This window comes from Phalangium opilio, unplaced genomic scaffold (genome assembly GCF_054372755.1).
Source record: "Phalangium opilio isolate 3A_F unplaced genomic scaffold, DU_Popi_V2 ptg000002l_1, whole genome shotgun sequence".
Classification (NCBI taxonomy): Eukaryota; Metazoa; Arthropoda; class Arachnida; order Opiliones; family Phalangiidae; genus Phalangium; species Phalangium opilio.
The window spans coordinates 5,075,674-5,094,729 of NW_028324144.1; the positions used below are offsets into that span (position 1 = coordinate 5,075,674).

The 19,056-nt window shown below is 35.4% G+C and overlaps 1 protein-coding gene and 1 long non-coding RNA gene across 9 annotated transcripts in view; both read right to left on the reverse strand.

Annotated features, from left to right (window-relative positions):
- The window catches only part of LOC149718426 (cell adhesion molecule Dscam1-like), a 218,662-nt gene extending 205,525 nt beyond the window's left edge, over positions 1-13,137 (reverse strand). For all 8 annotated transcript variants that reach the window (XR_016370326.1, XR_016370332.1, XR_016370337.1 and 5 more), the window contains exons 1-2: positions 13,026-13,137; positions 3,993-4,313 (exon numbers count right to left, since the gene is read on the reverse strand). Coding sequence is in view for 4 of the 8 variants with exons in the window: in XM_089844990.1 (XP_089701116.1) it covers positions 3,993-4,313; positions 13,026-13,056 (352 nt within the window). In the remaining 4 variants the exon portion in view is untranslated. The remainder of the gene's footprint in view (positions 1-3,992; positions 4,314-13,025) is intronic.
- Positions 4,190-19,056, reverse strand: part of LOC149718427 (uncharacterized) — a 220,420-nt gene continuing 205,553 nt past the window's right edge. Inside the window, exon 6 of the long non-coding RNA XR_016370404.1 lies at positions 4,190-4,310. This is a non-coding gene — a long non-coding RNA (uncharacterized LOC149718427). The remainder of the gene's footprint in view (positions 4,311-19,056) is intronic.

Below are 19,056 nucleotides of genomic sequence, written 5' to 3' on the forward strand. Positions count from 1 at the left end.
AATTAATTTGTTTCATTAGTAAACAAGAGGGCCACGGCTTAGGGGCATTTTTCGCGCATTAAAGGCTGGAATTTCATTAAATTTATTATAAGATTTCTCGGGAACCTTAAACATCGTCTACTATGATCTTTATATCTACTTGCAACACATCTCGCCTGTACATGGTGTTTCTGATAAGTTTGCCAAAGGGGTGTGTTCTTTAGGTCAGACTTTGTGAAAAGTGTCAAAGTACTTGTGGTCTAAAACATTTAAAATCGGACGTACAAACATGGATTGTCCACTAAAACAAGAAAATTGGCACATATGTAAGACATATCAGAGTACCCATTTTGTTTAGACCATTTCAATAGCCTTCAATCTAACAGCGTTAATGAGTACTTATCTAGCAGAAGTGTTCGTTTAAAGTAAGAAGTGTTCCTTAGCTGGTCATGTAAAGAAGTTCAAAGTGTAACAGCGCAAGAGTTCAAAGTTAAGGTTCATTTTATTCGTACCATGTTAACATCGTTATTTAAAGGCATTGCTCCAAATGTCCATTATTGTGATATTACGTATTGAACTGCAACGGCCCCTGTATACAGAAATAACACTGGATCATGGTTCAATTTTATGTTTCAGATTAGAGGAGACACTTTTAAAGAAATATGACGTTGCAGTCTCCTGAATTTTGTCTCGCAATGCTTGAACTATAAGCTGCTACGACAGGCGAATACTTTGGCATGAAAGGGCTGTGTTCATTTTATAAAAAAAAAAGAATAAAGAGATACCCGAACTCTTGTCACTTTTGACTAAGAGCTAATTTCGCTAATACGGACATCTTGATTTTTCCAGCATCTTTAAAATACGGTCCTCATCTCCATCTTGGAAAATTCATCCTCCCACGTCTTTTAAAGAGCAGTCTTCCTGTTTTTGAGAAGATTTAAGATTCTTTTCATTTATTTCCAAGCCCCCCGTTCCTTGAGAAGAATGGCTACATGGGACAGAGACTCGAAGAGGGAGGTTCTTGGGTTCGGCTTAATGCCCTTCTCCTAATCTTCCGGCCTTCCATGATTTATAAATACAGATGCCTTCCAACTCCCACGTCTTATCGCTTCTCCAAGGTTGGTAGAATACCAAAAGGGAGGTTAACCAAAGAGTTTAAATCTTTAAAGAACAAACAACCGCATGGAGTGATGCGCAGGAATTTTCCTTCGTGATTACGTTCTTGATGGTAATGAATGAAACACCTTCCTGTAAAAGAGCGTGTGATGCCGGTGTTTTTCCGTTGAAGGAAGAATTACAACACAGACTGATAATGAATACATGGGGATTTCATTGAAATTGAGGGAGATGTTTCACGATCACATGATAATGTTCTTCGTGTTAACGAATGAATCGATGCACCGTCTTCCTCTATAATAGCAGCTCCTTGTGACGAATATGCTGCCGGAACCAGAAACCATCGACTACTGTGATCTCCATCTCTACTTTTAACCCAACTCAACCAACACAGTAGGTCGTGCCACTATTCTTTTAGGGCTTTAATTAGTAATTTTTAAACGAAGATGTCGCTGCTCTCTACTTTTTCTCTCATGGACAATTTCCATACTATAGCCCCTACGGGAGACCCATATTTTTGAACAGAATTATAAGGTTGTTTAAATTCGAAATTTCCACGGCATTCCAGTAGTACCCCCACCGATTGAAGTCATTTCACAGAAAGGTTTTGCCACTTGTAAAAAACTTTGAATTGTGTTTAAAAAATACTAGTACGCTAGTACAACTATAAGAACAAATATGATGTTTCCTGATATTTATGACAATTTTATGACTTCTCAAACCATTTGCACAAAAACTGCCAGACGTCTCTAGTTTTTACAAGATATCCAGGTACAACCCTAATTACAAACTCCCTGAATTTACTTTTCTAGGTTTTACAACCCTAATTACGGTTGAACATGAGAACTAACCGAGTTCCAAAGTTCAATAGTTCAACCACCTCTTTTTCCTTATTATAAATCTTGCATTATATCTCCCCTTCATACGTAACTTTCAGCTTTTAGAGTACAGGGGAGAAAAGGAGCTAGATATAGTAGGGAATAGTGGGGAGCGTATGGCTTTTACGAGAATAACATCATTGTGAATTGGCGGTGGGCCGAAAATGTATCAACAGGATGAGGAGGGAGTCTTTATGGCTGGTATTAATTATATGAGACCAAAGCCAGGATGAACATTTAAGACACACTCGGGAAGATTGTGCTCGGGAATTTAGTAGGATCCGGAGAGTGGATTTGCATATTAATATATTACCAAAACCCTCGCTCAAGTAACTTAGTAAGCCTTGAAAACACTTACGAGCCGCCATACAAGCAACACAATAGATAGCAGATACAGGAGCCAGCCTAGCTTCCATCGTGGGATTAACATTATCAAAATTAGAGTGCCATTGTGTTTCTGTTACAACCTAACAGTAAACAACTCCAAGAAAATATATGTAGGCCTACTCTTTAGTATTTTCCTCATTTCGTATAAGGAACTTATAATGCCAACCAACGTCGACCAAGCTGAATTTTGATGGTTATTCCAACCTTATGATTTTATCAGTTTGATGTAAACTTATGAGAAGGTTTTTGAGAAGGATCTCGACCATTAATTTACTTGCTATATGCAAATATATTTTCCAACTCTATTGAAAGGATTTACTATTTATCAGATACGAATTTATTATCTTTAGGTAATGGATATAGAATGTTTATCATATCTATGGAAAGACCATCGAATGTTTATCACTTCTATGTAAATATTTTTGAAAATTTACCAGCTCTAGGGAAGGATTTATGAATATTTACCAGCTCTTTAAAATAAGACAAGTTTTGTTCAAATCGGTTAAGATTTCACAAATATACAAATCTTTGAAATAATTAAAAACTCCGGTTCACCCACTCATCTATTGTGATATTCAAATTGCGCGGAAATAATTTTCAATCCCTTCTGCGTCATAATTACGTAATTCTAGCGCGTGCTCTCGCGAGTCACGAGCTTGAAATTTAAGTTTCAAACTAGGCTTAGCAATAACATTACTCCTAAGATTAGGCCTAAGCCTTAGATGTAGTATATTTTCAACTTCTCCGTCACAAGGAGTAGAAATTTGAAGATTTTGTCATGGTTAAAGGATGCAAGTGAAAACAAATTTCCTCACGCGCATCCTTTATCCATGATTTTGCTGTGAAAATTATTTCTGTATTTATACGTACTAGGTTAAGTAATAGACATATTTAAACGCGTGTTTAAAACGAAACTCTAACATTAAAGTGTTAGTGCCACGTTTTTTGAAAAGTGGCTAATTTTCGTTTTAAAACATCAATTGGGTTATAATAACAGTAGATCCAAGGTAAAAAGTCTTATAGAAATTTATTCATTTTGTAATATGAAAAAGAAAATTGATATTTCACATACCTCATTAAGACGGAATAAATTATAAATATACCCCTGGTGACGTCATAAGAGGTTGACCAGCGCAAGACAGATTTCATTACGAGAGCTAAGCCTAATTTTTAAACATCGCACGCTCGTCAAATTCGATCACTTTGAAACACCACCTATCAATAAAAAAATAGGACTTGCGGAGTCGCGCGTGCCCGTGCTCATGCGCGCTCGAATCGTGACGTCACCAGGGGTATATGGAAATTTAACTGTCAAAATAGTTTGAAAAAATTCTGCGAGTAGGTTCCAAAAGCCGGGGTTTTAATAATATTTGAAAAATTATAATGCATTATATAAATAGATATTCTGAATCAGAAAGATTTGATCTTTCAGATGGGAATAAAACCTTTTAGTTTTAAAAATAGCGATTTTTGGTGACTCTAACACTTTAAGGTTAAATTCGGTATTATTATAATATAACACCGAATACTATGAAAAACTAATAAATAACGATACATAACCGACAAATATTTTTTTTTGTTGCCAGGATCGAATGATAGAAAGTCAGGCAATAAAAATGATTGGGTACTCACCAGCTCTAATAGCGGATATCCGACTGCCAATGGTGCCGACGATATTGGCCGCGGTACATCGATAGGAAGCGGCGTGTACATCCAAGCGATATTCGTCTCCTCGAAACGGTAAAAAAACCAGAGATCCGTCTTTTCGTATTTGTCGTAAGCCGGGCACATCCGCTACCGGTTTGCCTTCTTCGTCCACCCAGGATATTGTCGGTGGAGGGGCACCTTGACTAGTGCAAGGCAAGACAGTTCCCGTCGTGTTGTAAAACAAAACTTTGGCAGGTGGTTCTTTCACGAAAGAAGGACCGTTCGGAGCGCCTTTACAAGGGACTGCTGAAACCAAATAATAACAATGATTAATTGAAGATATATTGGACAGCTAGACTATTAATGTAAGACTGGTTGTGGCGTGCTGTTATTCTACGTCAAGTATATTAATTTTGGAGGTAGACTATATTGAGTAATTTTAGTCATACGTTACTACTCCGTCATGAACAGTTTTCTATCTTAATTAAAGGCAAATATAGGAAGGAATACGTTGATTTAAGTATTTCGCTTTGGTTTCAAGTTTCATGGCTCTCTACGGATATGTATGTTATATTTTTTAGTCTATCTTACTTCATTCTAATTTTATTCCCTGAATTTTTTAAGTCAATATACAAGTCTATTCTGAACGTTTCACTCCCATATACTACGAGATATGAGTTAAATTTTCTAATTCCTTAACGTTTCCCAGTTACAAAAGTACAATTTTTCGAATTCCTCAACTTTTTACTGTTTCACAAATACAATTTTCCGAATTCCTGAACTTTTTCCTGTTTCACAAGTAAAATTTTCGAATTCCTGAACTTTTTCCTGTTTCACAAATACAATTTTCCGAATTCCTGAACTTTTTCCTGTTTCACAAGAACAATTTTTGAATTCCTGAACTTTTTCCTGTTTCACAAGAACAATTTTTGAATTCCTGAACTTTCTCCTGTTTCACAAGAACAATTTTTGAATTCCTGAACTTTTTCCTGTTTCACAAGAACAATTTTTGAATTCCTGAACTTTTTCCTGTTTCACAAGAACAATTTTTGAATTCCTGAACTTTTTCCTGTTTCACAAGAACAATTTTCGAATTCCTGAACTTTTTCCTGTTTCACAAGAACAATTTTTGAATTCCTGAACTTTTTCCTGTTTCACAAGAACAATTTTCGAATTCCTGAACTTTTTCCTGATTCACAAGAACAATTTTCGAATTCCTGAACTTTTTCCTGTTTCACAAGAACTATTTTCAAATTCCTGAACTTTTCCCTGTTTCACAAGAACAATTTTTGAATTCCTGAACTTTCTCCTGTTTCACAAGAACAATTTTTGAATTCCTGAACTTTTTCCTGTTTCACAAGAACAATTTTTGAATTCCTGAACTTTTTCCTGTTTCACAAGAACAATTTTTGAATTCCTGAACTTTTTCCTGTTTCACAAGAACAATTTTCGAATTCCTGAACTTTTTCCTGTTTCACAAGAACAATTTTTGAATTCCTGAACTTTTTCCTGTTTCACAAGAACAATTTTCGAATTCCTGAACTTTTTCCTGATTCACAAGAACAATTTTCGAATTCCTGAACTTTTTCCTGTTTCACAAGAACTATTTTCAAATTCCTGAACTTTTCCCTGTTTCACAAGAACAATTTTTGAATTCCTGAACTTTTTCCTGTTTCACAAGAACAATTTTCGAATTCCTGAACTTTTTCCTGTTTCACAAGAACAATTTTTGAATTCCTGAACTTTTTCCTGTTTCACAAGAACAATTTTCGAATTCCTGAACTTTTTCCTGTTTCACAAGAACAATTTTCAAATTCCTGAACTTTTTCCTGTTTCACAAGAACAATTTTCGAATTCCTGAACTTTTTCCTGTTTCACAAGAACAATTTTCGAATTCCTGAACTTTTTCCTGTTTCACAAGAACAATTTTCGAATTCCTGAACTTTTTCCTGTTTCACAAGAACAATTTTCGAATTCCTGAACTTTTTCCTGTTTCACAAGAACAATTTTCGAATTCCTGAACTTTTTCCTGTTTCACAAGAACAATTTTCAAATTCCCCAACTTTTCCCCTATTTCACAAGTAAAATTTTCAAATTCCCCAACTTTTCCTTGTCCCTTAAGTAAAATTTTCAAATTCCCCAACTTTTCCTTGTCCCTTAAGTAAAATTTCAAACCCCCCAACTTTTCCTTGTCCCTTAAGTAAAATTTTCAAACTCCCCAACTTTTCCATGTCCCTTTAGTAAAATTTTCAAATTCCCCAACTTTTCCTTGTCCCTTAAGTAAAATTTTCAAATTCCCCAACTTTTCCTTGTCCCTTAAGTAAAATTTTCAAACTCCCCAACTTTTCCTTGTCCCTTAAGTAAAATTTTCAAACTCCAACTTTTCCTTGTCCCTTAAGTAAAATTTTCAAACTCCAACTTTTCCTTGTCCCTTAAGTAAAATTTTCAAACTCCAACTTTTCCTTGACCCTTAAGCTCAATTTTCGAATTCCCCAACTTTTCCTTGTCCCTTAAGCTCAATTTTCGAATTCCCCAACTTTTCCTTGTCCCTTAAGCAACATGTTCAAATTCCCCAACTCTTCCTTGTCCTATAAGTGCAATATTCGATTTCATTGACCTTTCTGACCCAAATTATGAAAATCTTCATATTGTTTAACTTTTCTCTGTACTCCCTTTACATTCCTGCTTATCCTGGAGTCTTAGCAATTAACCATGTTTCAATTTTATTTCAAACAACAGACTTTAACAACTCGAACAAATTAGGCTTAAATTCTACAGATAAACGCGAAATTACGTGTACACTATAGACGAAACGAATTTGTAAAGGATTTTCTGATGCGAAACAATTCCAGTCGAAATCCATTAGACAAATATAACGGAAAAATTGTTATTCATTCATAATCATTTTCCAAATCGAGCTCTAAGCACGCAATCTCGTTGCACGATTCTCTTATAAAAGGATTAAGAAATTCTTTAAAATTATTTATTCAAGTGTAAAGCGACGCTTCCTGATTCAATATTATTTTAATTCAAAACTGGTTTTTATTGTATTAAGCTTACTGGCCGTAAAGCACTTAGTACCAATTGTTAAAAATTGAAACAAACGAATTTGCAATAGCGTTAGGCAAGGCTTGAAATGAACGAAGTTTTATTAGCTTCGGCCAAGGCTTAAATATTTAAATTAAATGAAGTTTCAACAGCTTTAGCCAAGGCTTAAAATAAACGAACTTGAAATAGCTTTAACCTAGGCTTAAATGAATTGAGTAATTACATTATTTATTACTGATTATTTGTTTAAAATAACAATTATAATTTAAGAATTTGTTTTAATTAATTATACCATCAAATAAATGAAATAAATCTCACCATTTTAAGTAATCTTGTACTCACTACGCTGACTAAGATATAGCGTTAAATCATCGAACACGAGGGGAATAGGCTTCGGAAACGTAAGGGAAACTCAGAGAAAAACCGCCTAATTATCACGTTATCGTCTGATTGTGAGCAACACAGCTGTAATTGCGTATCAGGCTGGGAAATAGCACACTTCCTCTGGTCCAAAACCAGTTTATTAATTGCTTGGACTAGTTTTTTAATTCAAAAAGTGGGGGTTACTGGTCCTCGGGACCAGTTTATTAATTGCAAATCTATTGGAGAACAAAGGCTGGGACCAGTCCGGAGACCAGTTAATTATTTCGGGGACTAGAGGGGTCACTGGTCCCAAGGACTAGTTTAAAAAATATCCTTATTTCCCAGCCTGTTGCGTATCACACAATGCTCGAATAATAGCCGGAATCAATCGCATAATAGCCCAAAACCCGCCCAACTTTTTAAACAGTGAAATTTAAAGAAAATGTCTATTTTTATGCGATTAAAGTGAAAACATGGCGATCCTAATTTTTTTTAATAACGGTTTGTGGCATATTAAACCAACTGGCAACTGTACATTAGTTTTGATAAATATGTAATATTTTTTGTAAGTTGTAATTTTGTAAAAAAAATATTAGTTTGACCTAAAATTACCTCATCATCTTTTCAATTCAATAATTGACATCTCAAGATTAAATGAGTCAAAACCAAACTAAGATTATTCTTCGGATAAAAAACATCCTGTTATATTATTTTTCTACAGACAATCATATAAAGTTACTTATTCCAAATGAAACCAAAACAAACAATGAAAGATAGAATAGATGGGCCATTAAAAAGTGATTGTCGATACGAGACTAATAACACTCATCTATAATGATAGAAGAAAAACATTCACCTACCCACAACCTTTTATTTGCCGATGGACAAAGAAAAGAGCTAAGATACATGTAGCTAACTAAATGCAAATTATTCATAGGAATTGTCGATCTAAAACTTCTTAAGTTCTCATTCAAGAAGAGGTTTTTTTCTATTTCTTTTTTCAGTTTCGCAACAGAGTTTGTTAATAGACAGGTTATTTTACGGATTTTTTAAGTTTCGGAAAAAAATAGATTAGGTCACATTTATCGATTCCGCCCATCCGGAAACTGACAACTATTTTTCCGGAAGTATACCCTGAACTAAATATTTGCTCAGGAACACGTGGTTTCAGGTTTCGTCTGCTAGGAGATTAGTCCACTTAAGCTATGTTCACACTGGCGCGGGAGTCGGTTGACAACTCGTTTGCCGGACTAGTTTTGAAACTCTTTTATAGCAGTTCAAAGCGATTTCAACACACCCTAAAACGCTCCTTTTAGTGCTGTCTGCTATCCGGTGAGAATATCCTTCTCTTTCTCATCCCAGGTGAAATACCCCTGAAAAGTGGAAACTAACCTCCAAAGCCGTTTTAAGTTGGTTCGGAAGCAACTTGGAGAAACCGCATTTGTAATCAGTTTTGATCACACTTAACTTTGGAAGCGTTTTGAATCGCTTCGAATCGGTTTCCCGTGTAAGTGTAAACGTGGCTTTAGGTTCCATGTTAACGTACAGGTATGTCGGGAGTGTAGCACTCCTGTAAGTCAAGCTGATATGCGACAAAGTTTCAGGGAACACAACACATGCGTAGGGTATAGGATATGCGTTTCCCTCGTGAATAGCGTCACCAGATGTCGCTATGGCCGTAACGTAAGCTTTGGCGCTTATTTTCAAACGTAACGCTTCGAAACGCGCTAATGTGCAGCTAGCTTTACTTCGCCATGGATAAAACGGGCTGATGTCAAAATGCACATCTGAAACCCACGCAATTTAAAAACCTGTTTTGTAAGTTTTCAATTGAAATTAAGTCTAATTTTCACGCACTCTAAACGTAGGAGACTAGTTATATAAGCTGTCAATATGCAAACCATGATGACGGGAAGATACTAGCTCTAGTATTTTCTTATTCTTTTTTTATTGCAGCTGGCTCTTTTATGGCAAGGAGAAAAGAGATATCTACTTGCCGTCGGGATAATGGGCTTAACATGTAATGGTCCGCGCATTCCCGGCTCGTCTTAGATTCAATCTAAGAAATAAGCGGACGAAGAGACACCGACGAGGAGGAAAGGAGACAAGGAGGACAGGGACAAAATCGTTCAGCCAAGAAGAAAAGAAAAGACTAAGAGGGGCAAGCTACAAAACAAAAATCTATTTCTGATATCAAGAATAAAATAGATAAGAACCTTAATATTAAAACTAGCTTTTAATAAATGTCATTTGTCATAAGGGCACTTAGAAAAAAAGCAAAAAACAATATTATTTTTATTTACTGAAAATCAACAATAACAGAAGTGAGATGAGACTAGAAGTGAAGGGCTCTAGCAGTGAACAAATTTGAGGATTTTATTCGCCGCTTCCATCGCGTCTACACTAGAGAGAAAAAATCTGTCGAGTTCCAAAAACATTTCCTACCTCCTTCCCCTCAACCTAAAGCCGCGGAACACGGACGCGGCTCCTTGAATCTAGTTCGGCCCTCTACCGCCACGAGCGTCTCACGTTTTGGAGGGAAAAATCAGAAACCGCTACTAGAGGGCCAACCGTTGGTGTGTTATCAAGAATATTCACTTTCGCCGAGTGAAAAATTTGGTTAGCTCAATACTTTGGTTAGCTAGTCTCATCTCACTTCTGACAATAAGTGAAGGCTCAAAAAGCACAGCTTTTTTTGAAGAAAAAAACTTTACTATATCCGGTGTTTTATTTTTTAGTAAAGTTTCGTCATTCGAAAATAATTTTTGAAACTTTTAAACATGATATTTTCTGATCCTGATTGAATCTCTTAAAATATGTCGTCTGGTTTATTTTCTTTTGAAAAAATAGAGTTAGTTGCTTGTCATAGGATTTTTGATTTTTGCTTTTCAGATGAGTTTTTATAATGGATGACACTCTGCTTGTTTTTATTAGAGTTCATGATTTTTTAGTGAAAAATAAAAATAGCTAATCGGTTAAAGGGATAGTAGCTAGCGTTTAATTTAGGCTATGGTAAGGTTTTGATACTTTTGAATTCAAGAAAATGTGGAAACTGAGCTTGTAAGTTAGATTTCCTTTGGTTTATTTTAATATTAAAATGTTTCGAAAGCGAAAAATGCTCCTTTTCAAGCTGATGACATCATAACTGTGTTGCCTTCGTGTGGAACATTTTTGAAGATCGTGACAGTTATTCAAACCCAAAAAACCCAGAAAAACAAAATTAAACCCAGAAAAACCCAATTAAACCCAGAAAAACCTAAAAAACCCAACCCAATAAAACCCAGAAACACCCAATAAAACCCAGAAACACCCAATAAAACCCAGAAAAACCCAATAAAACCCAGAAAATCCCAATAAAACCCAGAAAAACCCAGAAAAACCCAATAAAACCCAGAAAATCCCAATAAAACCCAGAAAACCCAATAAAACCCAGAAAAACCGAATAAAACCCAGAAAAACCGAATAAAACCCAGAAAAACCGAATAAAACCCAGAAAAACCGAATAAAACCCAGAAAAACCGAATAAAACCCAGAAACACCCAATAAAACCCAGAAAAACCCAATAAAACCCAGAAAAACCCAATAAAACCCAGAAAAACCCAATAAAACCCATAAAAACCCAACAAAACCCATAAAAACCCAACAAAACCCAGAAAAACCTAATAAAACCCAGAAAAACCCAATAAAACCCAGAAAAACCCAATAAAACCCAGAAAAACCCAGAAAAACCCAATAAAACCCAGAAAAACCCAATAAAACCCAGAAAAACCCAATAAAACCCAGAAAAACCCAATAAAACCCAGAAAACCCTAATAAAACCCAGAAAACCCTAATAAAACCGAGAAAAACCAAATAAAACCTAGAAAAACCAAATAAAACCTAGAAAAACGTAATAAAACCCAGAAAAACCCAATAACACCTAGAAAAACCCAATAAAACTCAGAAAATACTAAATAAAAACCGGCGGGCTGGGTTCTTTAAAATAAAACGTGAACTTTTCCGAACCCTGTTTAATTATACGCTACTATCAATTTAATCTTAGCAGCAAAAAGGGAATTTCCTCAATCGATACCAGAGATACAAAACAAAGTTTCCATTATGAAATACAGCCATTTGGATATATCGTTAAGTGCGCTAGAACAGAAAACCAACTTTTTTATGGATTTAATGAAGTTTTCATGTTTTTAGTACGATTTATACGCTATCTTAAAGAACTTTTAATGTTTCCTTTAATAAATAATGAATTACGGAAATTAATCAGTTTGTTTTGAATTGAATTCGTTTTCGCAATAACGAATTACAAAGATATATTTTTCGATATTTTTGGTTGTCAGGTATGACGTTCGCTTCCAAGGCAGTCATTTGTCATAATTTAACTGCAATTAACTAGGTTTGACAAGCGTGCAGCTCAAAACGCAATCTACATAATTCACTTTCATGCATCACTTAGAAAATTGCTTATTTCAAATTTTACTTTATAAAGAATGAATTACAGTTTGTTTATATTTACAATAATTAATTCTGATGAGCTCGCTAAATATGTCGTTAGAATTTCTTCATTGACATTAAATGGGATGGTCGTTAAGTAACTTGTTTCAGGCCAAAAATTAAAATTTTGGAATTAGTCTTGACGGTACATATTTTTTAATTTAAAAAATAATTATGCAAATTGATCAAGTTATCGCTGTAAACCCGCAATGACTTTAAACATACCGTTTTTTGTTTAAAAAATACGTAAAAAACTCAGTTCTTCTTGTAACCCTGAAGTCTAGCTTTTCCCAGAACACTAAAGTGCCGCGGGTAAAACATTTTTACAGGGGTTGTATTGAAATAGCATCGGATACAATTCCCCTGGATGATATCTTTCCCTTCTGACAACAGTTAGAGTTTTTCATTTTTGAATTTTGACAGTTCAAAATTTCTTATGGAAAAGTTCAGTTTTGATACGCTAAGTTATTTAAGTTATTTCACGTATACAGGGATTACCAACCGTGACATGTAAAGTTATGTTGGTAATTGTCGTCCGTACATTACCAAATACCCTCCTTTAAATAACCATTTATAAAAAAAACGTATTTTTACCATGGTAATTTAACTAATATATCACAAATAATTTTATTTATTATTGAACTAACAGCTCACGTTCATCTCTGAGCCAAATTTTTAATTAATATAGTTAAAAATTGTAAAACTAGTATACTGGATACTAACGAATATTTTAGAAAACGTTAATAACAAAACACACGTACGCCAACATTTGAAAATTCATTGATAACAAACATAGTTTTGAAAATTTGAGTACATAAAGAATTAACCGAAAACGTGTACGAAAAGGTTTAGACGTAAGAGCTTTCAAGTTTGTAGAGGGCGGGAAAAATCGAAGGCGCTTTGCAATTAATTATCAATTTGAAATGAGGCTAAACACCTGCAAGTTCTTGAAAATGTTTGGACACTTCAATAACTTAAGCCCAGACCGTCTAACCTAGGGTGCCTAAACTCTGTACTTGTCTCATACAGACACTTAATTCACCAATACCATAAAAACATTGCACGTTTTCTAACCCAATTAATTCTAATACTACTAATAAAACTTTAAAGTAAACTCACCAACGATTAAGAACACGAAAATCCAAATCATGATTGATTAAAAACTATTTATATATATTACAAAATATTAGTTCATTCTTTGATGACAGATAAAACAGTACGCAGAGAACTGTCGTTCTGAGAACCTAAAACTTTCCGTTTTTAAAACTCGCCGGAGAAGAGAATTTGGGGAACTCTTCTGTCTCCATCGAGAACAGTGGTGAGAGCAAAATACTCTTGCGTCCGTCGTTGAGCGAGAACCCGAACGGTCTCACGTGCCCCGCGGTAAATATCGCGCTGCGCGTGTGCTCTTATTTCCTCGCGAACCTCGCTCCTCTATTTGGAGCTTGTTTCTGATCCGAAAGCTCGAAGCTTACTGTCGCTCGCAGCCTGAGCTTCCTGCTCGGGATCAAACGAGAGAGCGAGCTAGAGAGAGAAGAGTGGAAGAGGAGAGTAAGAGAGAAAGGAAGAAAGAAGATGGAAGAGACAGTGGCGCTCACCGCGGCACGTTATGTACGTTCAAGAACCAACTTCGCTCTGGTGATCGTTAACTGTTCCTGTATAAGGGAACTGGGCTCTTGTTTAAGATTCGAGTAGCCTAAGGTCTCGTGCGAAACTTCTCCCCCAAAATTCTCCTTGTGACTGATGCCTCTACCCATGTACCAATGAGAGGAAAGAGATTGGGACTTTATAGGTGAAGACCATTTCTCTTCAATTCTTGCCCGACCCTTTTCCGTGGGATTTTATAGTTTAGGACCAATGGAGGTATAGTGATTGTCAGGTGTTCATTCGCTGATATAGTTCGTAATGTTTATTCGTACCTCAGGATAGGTAGTGGGTTCACGAACCTAATTTTGTAATTTCATGGGACCTAATTTGATATTAGAGTTTAAAAATAAAAATTGAGCGAATAACAGCAACAAAGATGTCTAATGATCCTTCAAGTTTGCATCAACAAAAATCATGGGTGTTGTTTTAATTTTAATATTTGAAAATTAGAATTTGTACTAGGCCTAAGTATTCTTGTTACTTTTCAACAAAATAAAAAAGGAAGTGCGGATTACGTTTTCAGACAATCTTTCTCTTGCAATAAGTTTTGATTTTTAAACGCAACGTTTGTGTCTTATTTCAAGAACTTTGGCTGAATAATAATGTTACATTTGAGTCTTTGGTAAGACGTCTGGGTTTGGATCAGAAAATCTTGAGGGAATTACGTATAATCCTTTAAGATACGATTGAAAATGCACGTGAAATTTTAAATTAAAAAGAAGACTTCCTGAGCATTTCCGCATTAATAACCGGATTTCTACTATTTAGTTTAAGGAGTTTAAGAAAACAGTCTAAGCAATGGACTATTTCGATGGAATTAAACCAAAACTAACATAACCTAACAGAACCAAATCTAACATGCCCCAACTGAACCAAACTCAACCTGACCAAACTGAACCAAACCCAACCTGACCAAATTGAATCTGACCCAACAGAACCGAACCTAACCTGACCCAACTAAACCAAACCCAACCTGACCCAAGTTTCCCAACTGAAACAAACCCAACCTGACCCAACTGAACAAAACCTAACCTGACCCAACTGAACCAAACCTAACCTGATCCACTGAACCAAACCCAACCTGATCCAACTGAACCAAACCCAACCTGATCCAACTGAACCAAACCCAACCTGATCCAACTGAACCAAACCCAACCTGATCCAACTGAACTAAACCTAACATGACCTAACAGAACCAAACCTAACATGACCTAACAGAACCAAACCTAACATGACCTAACAGAACCAAACCTAACATGACCTAACAGAACCAAACCTAACATGACCTAACAGAACCAAACCTAACATGACCTAACAGAACCAAAGCTAACATGACCTAACAGAACCAAACCTAACCTCACCCGACCTCAGGTTTCATGGTTTTTGAGAAGTATGTATTTTTGCAAAATATATTTTTCATTCACTTAATTGACGCTCTGTCGGTTTCATATAAGTCCACAATTGTCGCTTACCCAATTTTCAACCCTCCAAATTGTCTTGCTCCCAATTGTCAAAAACCCACTCGTCGTCACCCAAATATCTTTCACCCAGTTGTCGTACCCCCATCAAAATCGTCTAGATATTTGAGATTTCAGATGATTTTTCCGAACGTAAAAAAATTGACACTCTATTTTCTCAGTTTATCACTTTGTTATTTAATCAATTTCGAAGAAGCGAGAGAGAGAGAGAGAAAACAGCACGTGTTATCTAGCGCTGGCTCGTGATAATAAAAATCTCCTCGGGCGATACGATACGAGTACCTTTTATATTTTATCCTTGGCCAAGTTGAACTTTTATTGGTTAACGTAACTACCTAGCTAGGGGAGTCACTTACGCCTTGTAAAAATCGAAGACCGGGGTTAGATAAATCTTCTAGCCGATTATTGAAAACCCAGAGAGAACCCTGAGGCCTTTCATAAGAAAAGGTATATAGATCTAGTACACCAAACTTACTAGATCGCCTGCCGGGAGGTGAGTGGTTGGAAAAGGTGGGATGGAACGTAAAAATTGGACCCCCTCTATAAAACTTTTAGTGGTTCCTGACCTCTGACACGCGAAAAAGAAGAGCCACGAAAAAGAGTACCGATAAGGAGCTCCAGATAGAGAGTAACTATCGTCCGTATTCAGAGTCCGAATTGAACTGAACGAGGAAGAGCCGCGATGGATTGGAACCAGATAGACTGGACTATACTAAAGGTCAAGCCTAAAGAAAGGTGGTAAATGAACACGAGTTCGAAAATGTCATAAGTTTTGCTGTTACGTATTCCGCAATTTCTTATTAAAAACATTGATCAATGAAAGATTGAATTGAATGAATGACGCAAATCGTCATTATCAAAGGGTTACTACATATTTAAATGAATGGGAGGTGGAAATAATCAAATAAATAATATTAAACATTGGATTTATATTTTAAATAAATTTATGTCTGTGAAATAATTATGTATCGCTAATACTAATATTATTACATTGAAATACATTTATTTATGCAGGGCGTTTTTGATAAGTCTAGCATAAATTAAGGGGGATGTTCTTTGAACGATTTTGAGTCGAAAATGTAACTTGTGTGATATTTTAATATCCGGGCCACTGTTTTCAAGTTAATATTGGAGTATTTTAGGGATTAAATTCAATTAAAGAAACTGAAAGACAATGATTTATAATTTAATTAAGGGGGCATACCTAAAACACTCAAATCATAACTTGAAAATAGTAACCCGAACGATAAAATGTCATAGACGTTATGGCAGACTTATCATTAACACCCTGTATAAATAAACTAAAAGTAATTCAATATAATAACAATATTAGCATTACCGATATATTTTTATCTCACTTTATTAAAAATAAAGGTGTTTTCTATTTCCGGCCACTAATACGCGAAAACATTTAAAGTCCCCTTAGCCGGCGCCCTCTTGTTTAATAATGAATTAAAAATTAATGAATAAATCCTCCAGTTTATAGATTTATTAAAAGGACTATCAAATAATCTCTCCTTTGGACGAGACAAGATATATCCCCAATAATTATGCCATACTTCTGATAAATCTGCATTTTAGATATCGTAGATTCTTTGTTTTTAATTTCCTAATGGCAGCCTGATCCGATTTATGGTTATTTCAAAAGGTCTCGATTTAATAAGGACATTCGTTTCGCTATAAAACAAATAAGCCTATGCCTTTTAAGCTAATATTGATGTTCTAAAAGTATGATATAAAATTCACTCTTGCAAATCAGACAATTGAAGTTACGAAATTTATGTATTATTCTTAGGCAAATTAATTGAGATAACAAAATGTATTTAGGGACTGGGGTTGGTGAGAGGCGTCTAAAATAGTGCAATGTATGATGGTTACGACTGGTTTGGTTAGGTTACGTTTCTTTAATTGTGGCTGTTAATTTATTGGAACAATATTTGTTTGGGCGTCTCTACAGGGATGCACTGTTTACGATTATTTCCAACAGTTTGAATATTAAATCAGATAAACAATTGAGATTGTAATTTTAATATAAGTACTATTATTCTAGACTAAATAGTTCGCAAATTACACGCGGTTTTAGTTAAGTGCACTTAATTATTAAGCGAGTTTAAAATTGGTAAATTGCTATGGTAATTGTATTTCATAAGATATGATGAGTGCGTTTCAATTAAGTTTTAATGGAATTAAAGAAAATTTAAATATTCTAAGTCCATATCACAAAAATTATAAAGGTTCAGATAATTGCTAGACCCACTTAGGTTTTTAAGTCCTTTCGGTGCAAATGAGCTTTAAGTTGTAATTGTTGGATCAGAAGAATTAACGATATGTAATTAGTAATCACCGATTCAAATATTGGGAAAAGTAAATTATAATTTATCGGTAATTTATAGTAATTCTCTAAGGTGCTTAGTGACAAAAAATAACAGAAAGGTATTTTTAATAAATGGTAAATTACCACGCACATTCAAAAACTCGGTAATTTAATATGGCATTTGTTAAATTACCTGTAACGTAGGGAACAAAAATTGCCTACTTACATCTATACTGTCGTTAGGACCAGACTATAAACGTACTATGTATTAAACAACAGGGTGTTTCTACAAAGTATACTAGAAATTCAGGGGGATGTTCATTGGGCGATCTCGAGTCGAAAATGAAATATCTACGACATCTGTGCCGTCCGGGTTATGATTCGAGTGTTTTACAGATGACCCCTTATTGTAAATTAAGTAAATGAAAGACAATGCTATTTAAATTCATAGCTTTAAAACGGTTCCACAAACGGTTGAACAAAATGTCACAAAACATTTTCGACTCGAAATCGTCCACAATTTTTGACAAATTTTTCAGAAACACCCTATATATTTTATGGATTTTTAAAATGACTCTAATTTCAGATTTAAGCACTTCAAGTCATTAACGAAGATAGTTAAGCATTTTTCCAGACAAATTTTTACGTGACACTAGACCGTTAAGATCTCGCTTCCATCGGTATCTTAACTTATTCGGCTTCTCCGTATGGATGAACCTTAGGAGACAGGAACGATGGTAGAAAACGAGTTTCACCAACAAAAAATCATTCAGCTCGTAAACGCCTAGTGGTACCTTCGCATTTGAGGCCCCTAGTCTAACGCCGCACATGCATGGCTGAACATAGGTATATTACAAGGGGACCCTAAGCGAAGAAAATTGCTTACGCCAACAAGGTTAGCGGAATAAGCTCCGAGCTCAAGGGACTTCGTTACGAGCATTTTCTTGCTGGGTTTTTTTCTAGCAATATCCAAGAAGAACTTAAAACACGGAGTAGTAAGGATTGAATATCTCTTTTTCAAGGGACCCGACGCAGCGACATCTAGGAATAAGGTTCTCAAACACTTTTCTTTCTGCCATTTTCCCTGGCGGGTGATAATGATGTTCGGTGTTGGTCGTGAGTTGGCTTTTGTATAGTTCAGTTCAGTTCTTTATTTAGAAAAGATTACACCGGTAGAAGGATACAATAAGGGCGAGAAAATGTAGTTCCGTTTTTAAATAATGGTTTTTCCGCGTGAATAGCGTCGCCAGATGTCGCTATGACCGTAAAGCAATCATTGGCGCGATTTTTCAAAGGCATATACTACGCAACTCTTCAAAAATGGCTAATATGTGGTGAGCTTTAATGCGGTGAAGTTATAGAGAAACCATGCCGTGGGAAATGAAAAACCGATATATCTCCCTATCACTACACACATAGAGTACCGCCATCTGTAGCCAAGAAGCGTATTAGACACGTGACGCCAATTATATTTTCAAATCCAAATCTTTAGGCGATTTCTTTTACAAAATAATCTTTTAACAACTCCGAACTTAAATCATGGCTTTTTACCATAGCATCTCTTAAACTCAAACTTCACCCAAAACGCAGTAAAAATAATTAAATAACATTATTGATAGTGATACAATTCACGAATGGAATATGATGCGCTATCGATGTGCGCAGTAAAGTATAGATATCCCTCAATTCCTGAGACCGCGCGATTGGGTGA